Source organism: Brassica oleracea, chromosome C2, assembly GCF_000695525.1.
Source record: "Brassica oleracea var. oleracea cultivar TO1000 chromosome C2, BOL, whole genome shotgun sequence".
In the NCBI taxonomy this organism is placed as follows: Eukaryota; Viridiplantae; Streptophyta; class Magnoliopsida; order Brassicales; family Brassicaceae; genus Brassica; species Brassica oleracea.
Genome location: NC_027749.1, coordinates 33,466,653 through 33,481,830, shown reverse-complemented (window position 1 = coordinate 33,481,830; position 15,178 = coordinate 33,466,653). Strand labels below are relative to the sequence as shown.

Here is a 15,178-nt window from a genome sequence, read left to right as displayed (position 1 = left end):
GCTGGATTTTACCGGAGGTTTATACAAGATTTCAGTAAAATCGGCAGACCACTGACAACCCTCCTCTGTAAAGAAGTTAAATTTGATTTCACACCAGAATGCGTAAAGTCTTTTGAGGAAATAAAGAAAGCCTTGATAACTGCTGATATCACTCAACTTACCCTAAGGAGTGATTTATACTCTCTCAAAGAGGTCGAGTTGTAGTTCACAGGACGCTAGGGAACCAATTAAATCTAATCAGTTTGATTAAGCTAAGCTAATAGTTTATAAAGCAGTAAATAATTAATGCAAAGCAATAGATAAAGCAGTAAACAAGTTGAACAAGACAATTGTTCAGCTTGGCAAGGAGTTGGTTGATGGAAGGATGGTTGCTAGATCTAGGGTTTCTATTCAGGAGATCAGGATTATAATCCTACAGATGCCTAATGAGTTGCATGCATGATAATGTAAAGCTCAACTACTTGATCAACAAGTCGATCAGCTCTCGCATGTATTGACTTGTCTATTAACTAGATCTATTGATCTCAACTGTCGTATTTTGATCAATAGAAAGTGTCGATCGATAATCCTATAGGGATATCGATCGATACACCTTTTGCTCCGTTGATCGATTATTCAAGTGTGATATCGATCGACGCGCTCTAGTCAGGCTTTATGCGCGGGTTGAATAATAGCTTACTAAGCTCACTACATCAGCTCTCGCCTTGCTCATAGCAAGAAACATAGTTCTATTAGAATGTTTTCAGGATGAGAATAAAGCTCTCGCTTTTATCAATCCATCCGAGGGCAGGTTCTAGGTAGCTAATCTAGACACATGCATTAATGAACAATCCTAAAGAAGATTATCAAAACTCAGAAATCTATAGTTGGGGCTAATCCCTCATCCTATCTGAACCCTAAACCTAACAGGTGGATCTATTCAAGCATGAAGTTGTCACAAAAAATCATATAAAGAATAGATATAAAACTGCAATAGATTAGATAATAAAAACCAAAGGAGTTCCAGGAGGAATCTGAAGGAGTTTCTCCTTTCTCTCCTAACTAAGAACAATGAATTCAATAAAAGCTTAGATAGCGTAGCGGTCAACAATGGCTTATAAATAACATAAATAGGGTTTCTGGTCGTCCAAGGGTATTCTGGTAATTTGGGGTTTCTTCTGGGCTTCAACGGTCATAAAATATTCTCAGCCCATATTCTGGCATCACTGTCGACCGACACCAATGCTACAACATCGATCGACAGTTCTTCATCTCCTCGACAGCTTCCTCTCGCGAGGCAGACTGACCACTTCTCAGTAAAACGGGTATAACCTCTGCTACAAGATGCTGATTGACGTCAACCCGATGGCATTGGAAATCTAACTCAAAGCTGTATCTTTTATCAAAAGATGGGCTCAATCTAACGGTGGAAATGTCTCCATCCATAGCTAGACATCTGACGCGTCTGTGAAGTTCTGCACCTCAAAAGACTCCAAAATCACCATATTTCTCCAGAACGTACCTGATCCTGTAAATACTCTAAATAAACTCTATATAGTAGTATATATATATTAAAACACTTATAGACCATGGCTAAAAGTGGGTAAAATTCATGGTCTATCAAATGCCCCCATCGTACAAGCACCTGACTGGAATCTTCCTTTCGAAATTATGTGTCATGCGAGCGATTTCGCCATAGGGGCAGTTCTAGGCCAAAGGAAAGAAAAAAGGCTACATGCTATTTACTATGTCAGTGAAACACTCGACGAGGCACAAATGAATAATTGAACAACAATAGAAAAAGAACTACTTGCTGTAGTCTATGCGTTTGAAAAATTCCCCCAACACCTAGTCGGTTCGCGAGTGTTAGTCCACACCGACCTCGCTGCAATAAAATATTTTATGCAGAAGAAAGACACAAAGCCACGACTCCTGCGATGGATCCTTCTACTTCAAGAATTCGACATCGAGATTAAAGATAAAAGAGGAGTAGAAAATGGAGTCGCCGATCACCTTTCTCGGATACGAATAGACGATGACGTTCCCATCGACGATTTCTTACCAACAGAAAACGTTTACCGAACAGATTCATTCATTGGAAACGCTGTTTCCCGGAAAACTCCGATCTCGTTGATCAGGTCCTTTCATTGTTGTGAACGTCAATCCTTATGGAGCCATTACACTTATAAATGATAAAGGAGACGAATTCACAGTGAATGGCCAATGAGTGAAACACTATTGAGCTAAACCACTGATTTGCAGGCCTATAAATTTAGGCCCCCCTCCCGATAATTAGACAGATCGAACATCAAGTCAAGCTAAAGACTTAAAATAAGCGCTGAATGGGAGGCAACCCATTTCTAGTTTTAGAATATTCAGGATTTAGATTAACATATAAAAATCAACAATTTGCGGGCTCATCAAAGTCGACATTAGGTCGACATTTTAGCAAACCCGAAAACTCTTTGAAGCAGCCTCCACTCTTTTTCTCTCTCGTTTCTCGACCAAATCAAGCGATTCTTGTGCCTAATCCGCTCGATTTTTAATTCTCTTTCCGTTTCAATCACTTAACCCTCGATTCAACGTGGTTTGAACACGAAAATTTTCTAAATTTTCATTCTTGTTAGGGTTAAGAATAAAAATGAACTAGAACCAGGATTTTAGGGCTTGCATGGATCGATTCGTGTAAATGGAATGCTAGAATAGAGATTACGGATCGATTAAACTGATTGTTAGGCTTTGCAAATCAAATTGCATCGAATGAGTTTTTGCAGGTCCCCGCGATGGAGAAATCGATCGATGATACACAATTTTCATCGATCGATTATTGCGCTATTATATCGATTGACATCGATCTGTAACCGTCGATCGATATCGCACCTAAACTATCGAATCTAAACTATCGAACCTCACTGATTTCCTATCTTCGTTTATGGTTTTTGGTTGCAGATGTATGAAAGGAGGACGAAGAGGAGGTTCGACGCGGCAGCAGTAGCACAGCTCCGCCACTACCACCGGTTCGCGACCAAGATCCTTGGCCACGTGAGCGCGAAGACGAACCCATTACACTCTTTGACCACTTCGATGACCCGCGCAAAGCAGCGAAGAGCTCGAAATACAGAAACCTCTCGATCTCAAACTCGTGGGACGACTACGGCAACATATTCTTCAACGAGTGGCTGAAGGTTTCTATCGAGCCAACACGATTCGTCGACCTGGACGTGATTCGCTCGCTCGGCATCAGTTTGGACTTCGAGGACATGTTCGTGGAGCTGGGTATGGGAAACATGCCCACCAACCCACAGGTCCTCTACCCGGAGCTGGTCCGTCAGTTCATGGCTACAGTGCAGGTCTATTACCGCAATGGGAGGGCAAAGCGAGCGAGCGAGGGTACCTTAACCTTCTTCATCTGTGGCATCCGTTACAGAGTCCCTCTCTCGACTCTCTGCACAGTCTACGGGTTCCACAACGTGGAGCTCGAGCACACTGTAGTACCCGGTTTCGAAGGGAGATCGACGTTTTGGGGACACATAGCTACATGCTTCTTCGACTCGGGCTCAGCTCTTCAGACAGACATCCGTCACCCGACTCTATGCTACTTCATGAAGGTCCTTGCCAACAATCTGTTGTGCAAGATGGAACCTAGTAATGTTCGGGTACAGGAGCTTACATTGGTCTGCTATGCGGTGAGGAGCTTGGTTCCCTTGGAGGAAATCGAGGAGCCCGCAGATGACGAGTGGCCCAACATCGGAGCCATTTTTTCTGAGCATCACGTCAAGCTCAAGATGTGGCCATTCCAGTCACCTGGAGCGAAGAAGGAGATAGTCGGTGTAGAACCTTAAATCTACACTAAGTATTAGATAGTGATCAGGGTTTGATCTAGGGAAGACAAATGATGTAGGCAACGATATCTTTAGAACACAACGATGTTAAACAGTTTCCAGTAGGTAAAAACGGACTTTATTGATGAATAAGATCGAATACAATGAGTTGAACTAGATCGAGTAATACAAACGAGATCCGTAAAGAAAGAATCTAAGATTGAGATGAAAACTAGGTCGATGTAAATGTGTGGCTCTCTCTAGGGTTTTCAATGTCGCCTCCTTCATTCCCATTCCTCCTCCTTTATAGTGAGTCGACCTCGTGGCTTTTGCAACTGCTCCGCGATCTCCGGGAGCTCGAAGTCTTCGCTTTCGAGCTCGATTTCTTGCTATGGGCTTCTGTCCATTTCGGCCCACACCTTTGATCACGGCCCATTAACGTATTGACCGAAATCGGGTCCAACATTTGTCCCCCAGTTTCTTTTGATTTGATCGAAAAGAAAAGAGGCGGTTAGCTTTTAACCTGGGTCTCATAGCTTGGTAACCGATAACCTCCTTTATAGGGGCCTTCTTTTGACTCTATTTCGTTCCCTCTTTCTCGTTTCTTTCTCCTTTGCTCTAAAATTTTCTTTTGGTTGAGTTCGAGATGTCTTCGTCGTTCAATTTCCCTTGTCCGACTATTAAAGCCGATGATCTTGAGGACCTTTACAAGACGTATGGGGTCTATCGTACCGTCGTTCTTGATTTGGCCGGTACGAATGAGACTCCCGAGACCGTGCAAGAAGGTTACTATGGAGCCTAACTTTCTTTCTTCCACTCCTGTGGTCTTATCTTCCAGATCCCGGAGCCCATACTTGAGATTCTGGCAGAGCTTGGGTTATCGCTTACTCAGGTCCTCCTGAACTTTCTTAGGTATCTTATCGCCTTCTTGGTTAGGGCTAGGGAGGAAGGTCTTTATTTTGGCCTTAGTGAGTTCCGACAGCTCGTTCTGGTGAAACGAAACCAGCAGAACCCTGGTACCTTCCTTGTGTCTCCGCGACCATGTCGCCATGTCATCGAGGACATCCCCTATCGTGATGAGAAGTGGCGCAAACAATTTTTCGTTTTCAAGATGGATCGAGCATCTATGGGTGAATTCGACTTCTCTCGGCTTCCTCGGAGTTGGGCCGAGAATATCGGTTAGTTTTCATTTGTCTATGTGTCGATTTTTCTCTTTGGGAAATAGGTGACTCAACTTTTCGTTTTTCTTTGATCAATTCAGCTCCTTCCGGAAACTCTTCGATGTCAGACGAGATACGTGGTTTGATCGGGATTCTTCGAAGATGTCGTTCGAACTGGTCTTCGTTTGACCAAACTTGGATTTGAACTGTCTTTGTCATGACGGAGGGGATCAACAGGGACCCTCTGGTTGGGGGTTCTGAAGACGAGTCCGAACACTCCCAGGAAGTCATAGCGACCCCTTCCGTTCAGGCCCAGTCTTTGGATCGATTAACTAGACAGCTCGCGAGGAGGTCGCCATTCCACACTTCTGGGTCTGCATCGAGGGGCCGGGCTTCTGGAAAATCTCCCTTGATCTCGATTTGCGATTCCGACGATGAAGACGCTTTGGAAGAGAGACGATCTCCTATCTCGTTGAGCCCCAGCTCTGAGGACGAGACCGTTGCTGCGAATCGCAAGCGACGCCGACCGTCGAAGGGTGCCTTGCCCGGCCCATCTCATCCTAGGTTTGTTCCTCAGGGAGATGGTTCTTTGTTTGAGGCACAAGGTGACCTAATTTTCCTCGCTGGTCGCATGAAGTCTGCAGGCTGCCGTCTTCCATCTCTTGCTTCCTCAGCCGAGAAGGAAGCTTATGCCAAGGTTGTGGTGGCGAGCTCTAGGGTTCGTTTCCCACCTTCTATTCCTTGAAAATTTGCTTCGAGGTTCTTATTTGCTTATCTCGATTTCTTCTCAGGTGATGGAAGCTTTCAATGAATACATTGTGGTGATGGAAGATCACGTCGTGGCTTCTCGGAACGACAAGGAAATCGAGGGTATGGGTTCCGAGATCAAGAGGATTTCGAAGGAGCTCGAAGCCACCAAGCGAGAAGGGAATAAAGATGCCGAAAAGATCGAGGCTTTGACTGAGGACTGGAAGAGAATTAACCAAGAGAACGAGGCTCTTATGACCCAGATGGTTGCTCAGAAGGCATGAATCGCGGCGCTCGAGATCGAGAGAGATCGGGACATTCGTCGTGCTTCTCGCGTTGCTCGTCGTGATATCGCGACTCGGTACCGGGAAATCCTTGAATCCTTGAAGGATAAGTGGACGAGCAAGAAAAAGGAAGTATCTGCTGAGATTCAGCTGCAAGAAGTGATCGCCAACATCGATCTTCTAAACGAGCTCAAGGATGGGGGTCTGACTGTGGACGCAGAGCTTGCTCGTTTAAAGGAGATGGAAGGAGATTGTGAGGATCTCGTTGCTTTAGTCGCCGTGCCGGATTGGTCGATCTCCGAGCTCGATCTTCCTAAAGTCTCAGACGATTCAGTGGATCAAGGCGAGGGGTCGTTTGTCCCCGATGATTCTGCTTCTAGTTAAATTTTTCTTTTTTTTTTGTTTTCCGCGATCTTTGATCGTGATATCTTGGATATTCTTAATGGATAAGGATAATTTTTCGGGAAATCTTTGTTTCCTTAGCCTTCGAGATTCTCTTTGTTTGGGTCGTTGAGATACGGCGAGGCCTTGATCCTTATAAAGCTTTACTTTGTTTTAGGATTTACCACGGTGTTTTGTTTAATTTCGTTTTTGCTTGTCAAAGGATCATGGCTTCGAGAAGATCAAACCCTCGCGACTCTGATAGGGTGCAAACTCGAACTGGTAGTGCTAATGCGGAACGCATTCGATCCGGAGATGTGAGCGAAGCGCTCACAGAAGTTCTTCGTGAGGAGACCCGACTTCCGCGGACTTCAACCCAAGAGGCCAAGGACCTCGAGGGTGAAAAATCTTTTGATCGTGTTAAGTCTAGTAGCCCAACAGGTTCGGAGGGGCGTGACCGCCCCCCGAAGAAGGCGAAAACGAATGGCTCGGACCATCGTCTTGGTGTTTCGGGTGAAGCGGCTGTTGCTAATCCGTTTCATTGGCAGTTCTCACACTCCAAGGATTGCCCTATTACGAAAGATCCGGACAGTGTTTCTCACTTGGTGAGGCATTTCAAACCTGCTGGGTGTCCGCTTCCTTCTTTGCAAAATATGACGGAACATGAGGCTTATGTGAAGATGGCTGTGGCTCATGCTAAGGTCGTTCTTTTTGACACTCGATCCTTGTTGAAATTTTGCTTCGTTTTATCTGTTCTGATTTGCTATGTTCCAGGCCATGGAGGCTAACAACGAGTTCGCGGCGACTTTGGAAAAGCGCCTGCAAGACGTCCCGCGCTCTTACGAGATTTACTGGCTATGGAGGCTAAGTACGAGTTCGCGGTGACTTTAGAGAAGCGCCTGCAAGATGTTCCGCGCTCTGACGAGCTTTATGAAATAAAGAAGGTCGTTCGAGAGCTAAAGCTTGGTCTGAAGATGGCTCAAGATCGAGGGCGTGCCAATGCCGCTCAACTGGAAGCTGCTGAGAAATTGGGGAATCAGGCTGTTTCGCTGGAAGCTCGTCTGCGAGTTGTGAGTAACGAGAGGAAATTGGCCCTCGAGCAAGTTTCCTTTTGGGAAGCGAAGGTTGAATCTTCTGCTAATAAGTTCTCTGACGACCTTCGTCGCGCAACTTATGACGCTAAAAAGGCTCTGGCGGACAGCTACGTGGATGTGTTGGTATCTCTGAAGGAGAAGTGGGAGAAGAAGTAGGCCGCAACTGATTGTGAAGCTCGTCTTAGGGAGGTCATGGAAAATATAGATCTCTTGAAGGAAATCATGAAAACAATCTTCTGGCTTCGGAATAGTTGTTGCGACTTGGAGCGAAGGAGGTCGAGCTCGGGTCCGAGCTCGATGTGATGGCGCTTTCAGATTTCTCCGTTGGGAAGCACGATCTGCCTCATATTTCGGAGGATCTACCAGAAGATTTATTTGCTAAGGTTCCTTCTGCGGCGGACGATGTGACGGAGTGCTCGGGTGGTCAGTTCGAGGATGGCGAATTTGGCATCGAAGAATAGCCTTAGGGATTTTCTGTTTCTATTTTCTCTTTTCGCTTTTTTTTTGCTTTATTTATTATTATTTAATAAAGATGGGGTCATGAAAGTGCAAATCAGGATTTAAAGAGAAATTTTCAACTCGGGAGACCTGGGCGTTACTAAGAGAAGATCATACTCAGTGTAGTTGGGTGAGAGGTATAGGGTTCGCGCAAGCCACTCCTAAGTTTGCTTTCATGGCTTGGCTAGCAATGCTTAATAGACTTGCAACTATGGATATAATTTAGAGATGGAGTCAAGGTGTGGATGTTACATGTGTTCTTTGCATGAGAGCTGGAGAATCTCGCAATCACTTGTTCTTTGAATGCTCATACACCTCTCAGATTTGAGAGCATCTTGTAAAGGGGATTCTAGGAAGAGATTTTACTACAGACTGGTCGGAAGTTGTGGTGTTGTTATCGCGGGTTGATAATGACAAGAAGAGATCTTTTTGTACTCGATATGCTTTCCAAGCTATTGTTCACACAGTATGGATGGAGAGAAACAAAATAAGACATAGAGAGAAGCCTTTACCTTTGGAAGTAATGAAGAAGCGGATTGACAAAAGAGTTAGGAACAAGCTAAGTCAAATGAGATTGAAAGGAGGAAAGGGGATAGAGAATGCTCTTCAATATTGGTTTAGTACAAGAGTGTAGATAATTAATCCTTAGAAGTATAAGTTGCAAAAGATTAGGATTTTCTTATTAAGGTCTACACTTGATGTAAAAGGGCTTTTTTGATGAATATAAATTTAACATTCATTCAAAAAAAAAAAAGAAGGGGTCATGAGTCCCGGGTTGTTTGCTGTTATTTTTTTGCTTATGCGAGGCCGATCTTTTGGGGCCGTGAGTCAATTTTTTGTAGATACTTTTATCGATGGTTTTGTTGTAACAAAAGATTTTGTTAGCAAGTTTCGTCGCGCTCGTTGGCGGAGTTGGCTGCAACCGAAGACTTGATCAGGGTCTTGGTTTTTGGTCGACTGTCATAGTTTTGTGATTTGTAGATATAGGAAATCTGATATGCTCGAACTGCGATATCAAAGAACTATATTTTATTAATATGTCGGATTTTGTTTCGTTACAGATTTGTGAAAAGAAGGCAGTTTAATATTGTCGTGCCGTTGTTCCTCGGGTGTTGCGATATGCTCACTTCGAGTTTTGTAGTTGGAGGGTGACTGTACTCGTGTCGTGAGTTGCCTACGTACCCTCGTCGAGGGATCAAGTCATAACGTAGTTCGATTATTTACACTGAGATAGGGTCTGTTGTTCGGTGGTTCATGTACATGGGTATGTTTGTTGTTGGTTTTGACCGCTTGATTAGGGGTGTTGCTCGATGTCTTTGAAGCTTGCGAGGTAGCATATCCTGGAGCTCTTCTGACTTCCTCTGATAGTCTTAGCTCCTTTCGGGGTTGGAAATTTCAGGGATTGGTGATATGTTGAGGGAATTGCCTTCATGCTATATAGCCAAGGCCTCCCAAGGATTGCGTTGAATGGGGCTGGACGGTCTATCACGCTGAATTCTACGATTTTCCTAGTTTCTCCAGCGGTTACCGCGAGCTCGATCGATCCAAGGGAGTAGGTGGTTTCTCCTGCGAACCCCATGAGGGGAGTTCGTTCTTGCTTTAAGAGTGCTTTGGTGAATCCCATTCTTTTGAACGTGTTGTAGAAGAGGACATCAGCCGAGCTTCCGGTGTCGATCATTACTCGGGATAGTTCGCAACCGCCAACATCGAGTCGTATCACGAGAGCGTCATCGTGTGGTTTATCGAGACTTGCGGTCTCGTTTTCGTCAAAGGTGATTTCATGTTCGGGACCTAATTGGGGCTCTCTCACTCCTACGTTGTTTTCAGCTCTCCGTTGGTACGCTTTGATTGAGTTGACCGAATTGCAGAACTTGGAGCCTCCGTAAATGAAGTCGATTCGTTTTTAACCTTTGTCGTGGGACGGAAAATTCCATCTCTTAGTCTGTGCTGGTCGGTAGTGTCTCTGCCCCCCAGACAGATTGCGATTAAGGGTCTTCATTCTTTATTTTTTCTGAATCTGTAGGGTAATCGGTTTTTCCAGTAGCTCGCGAATTTTGGTCATTTTGTTCTTTCGCTTGAAGTTGGGGATTTTTCCGGAAGGAGACTTTATGTTTCGGTTGTACTGATATATACTGGGAGGAAGAGTAGCTTCATCGGGGGTTTCCAATGTGCGGTTCGCTACCGTGATTTCGAAGCGTATTTTCCCTTTGGTCTGGCTCTTGATTTTGTCGGTCGCGTTGTTGTTTGGCCCCCACGAAATCATGTCGACTCTTTTCTTCGGAGCTGGGGGGGAGAGCTCGGTGATTCCTGCTCGGTCTCCCTGCCTTTTTTGTTTTTCGAGACTTTGGCCTTTCGGTTGGATTTTGGAGTCACTGGTTCTTCCTCTTCCTCTCCGGTTTCTTCAGTGGTTTTCTTATTTTCATTCTGACTGTGAAGCGCGGATCGACATTCTTCGGTCGAATGGCCTTTGCGGTCATGGAAAGAGCAATATTTGCTGAGGTCGTATGTCAAAGAATTTTGTGGTGAGTTGTTTATTGCATAGGAATGTTGTCCTTTGGTCGCTGGCTCCTTAGGAGCAGTAGGCTTTTTAGTTGCATTATTCTTGTTCGCGTGATACTGTTCTTTTAAGGCTGCGACCTCCTCTTCGTGTGTGGCAAAGTAAGAGGCTCGGTGTAGGGCGTCATCCAACGAGATTGGTGCTCGTACTGCTAGTTCTACCCTGAATTTAGATGAGAACCATACGCCATTCTTCAATGCCGCTAGGGCGACGACCTCGTTCGGATGCGAAATATTAGCCTTGATTTCTCGGAACTTGTTTATGTACGCTCTCAACGGCTCGAAAGGGGCTTGGTTGAGATTCCAAAGGTCTGCCTCGGTAACTCTTGTCTCTATGAAGACTGAATACTGTTTGAGGAACGTAGATACATACTGAGTGAAATTATCAATCGAGTTTTCTTCTAGTCCAGCGAACCATTCGAGGGCGGCCCCCGTGAGGTTCTCGGCGAAGAAGCGACAGTAACCGGCCTCTTTTTCGTTGTCAGTGAGGTGTGCTCTTGATATTGCTAGACGAAAGGCTCGTACGTGGGTCTTTGGGTCTGTGTTTCCTGCATATTCGGGGAATTTTAATTTCCCAACATGATGCAGCCTTACGCTGGTGATTCTGTTTGTAAATGGGGTCCTTCTGGTCTCCTCGATGACCATGTCGATATCTGGGGCGGAGCTCGTTGCCATATGTACGATCGCATGTATCCTTTTGAGCTCGGCATCGTTCCTCTCGATATAATTCTGAAACGCTCCGGTTTCAATCGGGATCCCTAGGTCTTTCCTTTGGAATTCGATATTGACGGGACCGCGAAGATCGTGCCTCCGAGCTTGTTCTGTTGAGTTATCGCATCCCGCTTGGTGGAAGGTCCTCGTGGCAGATGGAGTTTGATTTTCGGGGATCGAATGGTTTGGTGGCGGTATCCGTGTTCTTGGTTCCCCCTGCCTTTTCGTTGATCCGTTCTGGAATTGGACCGGATTGCTTCGTGGGCGTTGGAGCCCAGTGTCGATTTCGTCCAATCCACTGTAGCTTAAGCTTCAGTGGGTCATTCCCTGTGGACGGGGTCGTTGTGAGTTTTCTCCCGTGTAGCGTCTGGATCAAGCGCTTGGGATCTCTGGAGTGCCGAACAGACCGGTGTTTTGGAGGTTCGACGTCTCTTTTAACGGATTGAGGGACGTTTGATTTCTTTCTCGAACGTTTGCAGCTCGATACTCTGCGAGTTCCCTCTCAGCCTGGTCTAGTCGATTAGCGATGGTTTGATTGGCGATCCTTTGGTTACGAATTTCGTCGATTAGAGACGAGACAATTCCTCGAAGTTCGGTCACTTCTTCTCAAGTTTGTGCTAGAAGGGTCGGCGATATTGGTCTGGATTGAGATCGGGTCTAGTCATGAGCGGATTGTCTGTCCCCGGGACGGTTCTAGACTCGAGCTCCGACTCGTTCTGGGATCGATGTCTGATTGATCGGAAGAGATCGATCTTGACTTGAAGTCCCGATCGGAGGGATTCGTTGCGTCTGGGTTGTTCCGGTTGCGTCATTGGCTCCTGTTAACCCATTTGGTGTGGTTTCGGTCCCCGAGTCGGATCCGATAGGATCGACGTCGTTGACTCTTGAGGGTGTGGTTCCGACGGTTTGGTTGGGATCCTTATTCGTGCTTAGGAAACTTAGATCGGTTTCTTAGCAAATATGTTTTTCGGTTATCTTCCCCACAGTCGGCGCCAAAATGTAGAACCTAAAACCTACACTAAGTATTTGATAGTGATCGGGGTTTGATCTAGGGAAGACAAATGATGTAGGCAACGATATCTTTAGAATACAACGATGTTGAACAGTTTCCAGTAGGTAAAAATGGACTTTATTTATGAATAAGATCGAATACAATGAGATGAACTAGACCGAGTAATACAAACGAGATCTGTAAAGAAAAAATCTAAGATTGGGATGACAACAAGGTCAATGTAAATATGGATGTTTAAACAGGCCAGAAGCCCGCGGGCTTGACGGGCGGTGTTTAAACGGATAGAACCCGTACCTGTTTATTTGTATGTAAAGACTTAACGGGTTCACACAGGGTCGGCCCATTAAATGGGGTTTATTAAACGGGTTTACCCGCGAACAAAAGGGTGCACATTTATTTATTTTTTCTTTTCAGAATATGTGAAACGACGTCATATTAACTTAGGTTTTTTCTTGATCTCAAAAATTAGAATCTCTCTGCCGTAATTTTTTTCTCTGTCGATGTAGCTGAGAAACATGACATGATCGAAATTGAGAAACAACAATCTTGTAGGTCTCTTCGTTTTCTTCACTAAGAGAAGGTTAACATCTAATTGCTTCATTACTTTCATGTTCTGTCTTTTCAGCTTTTCCTGATTTTGATTCTGGGTTGCAGGCTGCTTTGGTTCAAGGGTTCGGTTTTGCTGTGAACTTGTGAGCGTCTGTGCTGTGAGCAGTGAGCCTGTGAGCGTCTGTGCTGTGAGCCTGTGAGCGTCCTCAATCCTATTACTTCAAGTCTTCAAGTGAGTTGTTTGATTTCCTGCAATGTGTAGTTAGTCTTCAAGTCGTCAATTTCATTTTCAGATAACAAGATGGAGAAAGGGGTTGGTTTGAGATTAAAGGAGGAGGATGAAGTTGGTTTCTATCTTGTTTTTCTATGGTTCAGTTTTTTTTATGAAGTAAACTTTATGTATTTTCAGATTCTCTATGGTGTAGTCTTTCACTTTCTAAGTTTCAGATTTTATGTATTTGAAGATTCTCTATGGTGTAGTCTTGGTGTTTGCTTCTTTACATGAACTATATTCTCTTATCCATTGTGTTACCAAGTTAAATCTGATGTCTTATTCTCGGGTTTAGCCAAATCTTTTAATTTGGTGATGAAGAAAAAATGCTTCTAGTATCTTAAGCTACTGTAATTCTAAAATTCAATTGTATTTGTACATCAAAAGCTTTATAGGTGATCGTAATTATTCTCTAACTTGAAAGTAAAGCAACTAGCAAAGCAAAGGATTCATACAAAACTCACAATAACATTACATAAAATAAATAATTAAAACAGAGATAAAGTCATTACTGTTATGAAAGAGATGTTGTGTAAGCTTATTATTACTCATGACCAGAGGTCTATATTTATACAAGTATTAGACCGTCTTATTAGACCGTCATAAGAGAAAAGAAAATCCTATTCCTAATAGGAATAAGAAATAGTACTTATCCTACATACATATGGAAAAGGATAAACATCAAGTATAGATAAATGTAAACTCTCATTCGCCTAAGTCATTAGCTAATGGGCCGGATGGATAGCTAATGAGCCGGACGGTTTGAGCCTGATATGGGTCGATCACCACTTGGTTTATAACACTCCCCCTTGATCGACACATCCGGTTCAGGGCTTGTAACATGCTTAATGTTGCCTCATTAAAACATTTCTAGGAAAATCCAGTTGGACAAAACCATGGATAAGGAAAAAGAGTACAACACATGAAGTCCTCCTGACTTGTACCCCCGTGTATGTTCTTCAAGTTGGCGCATGGACAATTTGATAGTTTAGCTTCATGGGCGCCAAGTCTTGAACTGGTCCTTTAATTGGCACGTCTTAAACTGATAGATAAATTTCATGGACGTGTGGTTGGTGTAGACATGGTGAAGAAGTCGGCTGACATATCATATGACTGAACTTGTAGTCCTTTGAGCTTCTTGAACATTGATGTAGGAATAGCTCTTGCCAAATTGTAACTTGAGTTATCTTGTAACTCTCATATCTTCTGGAACTTCATTAAGACATGATCAAGACGTACATCTTTGCAGCTGACCACTCTATGTCCTGGTCGGACGGATGGCATTCGACCAGTACTCTGATGGACCTCTAATCTGCGATCAAACTTTACTCGCAAGTCCTCTCATGTCCCACGGATCCTCTAGTCACATGGCTTTGCCATACCGTGGACACTTTAATATATATACTGAGTCATCGACCCAAACACATACGAATCACTTGGCTTCTCACGGACATGCCTTCGTCCATTCGGACATACATCACCCGTATGTGCTAATGGCTTATCTATTATATCCGATCTTTCTTCATTGGTCGATCCATGTTGAGTTATAGACCTTGTCTATACTCGTCCATACCCCATGAGTGTCTAAGGTCATATCATTAATCATTGCTGCAATGAGTTTTATAATCTCATCAAACTATGGATCTGCAGTCAAATACACTCAAGGACCTTTATACATGGTTATCGATCTTTCTTGCCTTCAGCAATGCCATATCCATTTGACCTCGACCAGACATACTTCTGGTCACTCTCTTAGACCATTATGGTTTCCTTTTATCCACTGATATAAACATAATGGCTTGTGCTTACATTGCAGTCTCATACTATAATCTTATTACTTGAAAAACATCGCAGTCCACACTTTCTTTGATGGCATCTCATGACCTACTTGCAGTGCTGATTTATTATAAACACAAGGGATTTATTTTATAAGAATATATGGACTGATTTGGATTGTTCTTTATCGAACTCCTTCACTAAGTTTTACTTAGTCTTATCATATTCAATGCAGCTGCTTTTGCTTCAGTCCATGAACAGCTTAGGAACAATGCTGCTCTTTGAGAACTTCTTTTCTCATCTTTCTGGTACCTTTATTTTCTTTATCCAGTGATCAAT

General features: G+C 44.0%; 1 protein-coding gene and 1 long non-coding RNA gene across 3 annotated transcripts; one reads left to right on the top strand and one right to left on the bottom strand.

The window, feature by feature from the left end:
• Window positions 1-10,223: 10,223 nt before the first annotated feature.
• On the bottom strand, window positions 10,224-11,195 carry LOC106324055. The gene has a single exon (XM_013762079.1). It carries the CDS (start codon window positions 11,193-11,195, stop codon window positions 10,224-10,226), a length of 972 nt encoding a protein of 323 aa, XP_013617533.1.
• A 1,467-nt stretch (window positions 11,196-12,662) lies between these two features.
• LOC106325695 lies at window positions 12,663-13,357 on the top strand. 2 transcript variants are annotated; one of them, XR_001266984.1, is made up of 3 exons: window positions 12,668-12,823; window positions 12,898-12,988; window positions 13,086-13,357. It is a non-coding gene; the product is annotated as an uncharacterized LOC106325695 (long non-coding RNA). The 2 variants fall into 2 exon arrangements; XR_001266983.1 differs by having other exon boundaries at window positions 12,663-12,823; window positions 12,898-13,357.
• Window positions 13,358-15,178: the final 1,821 nt, after the last annotated feature.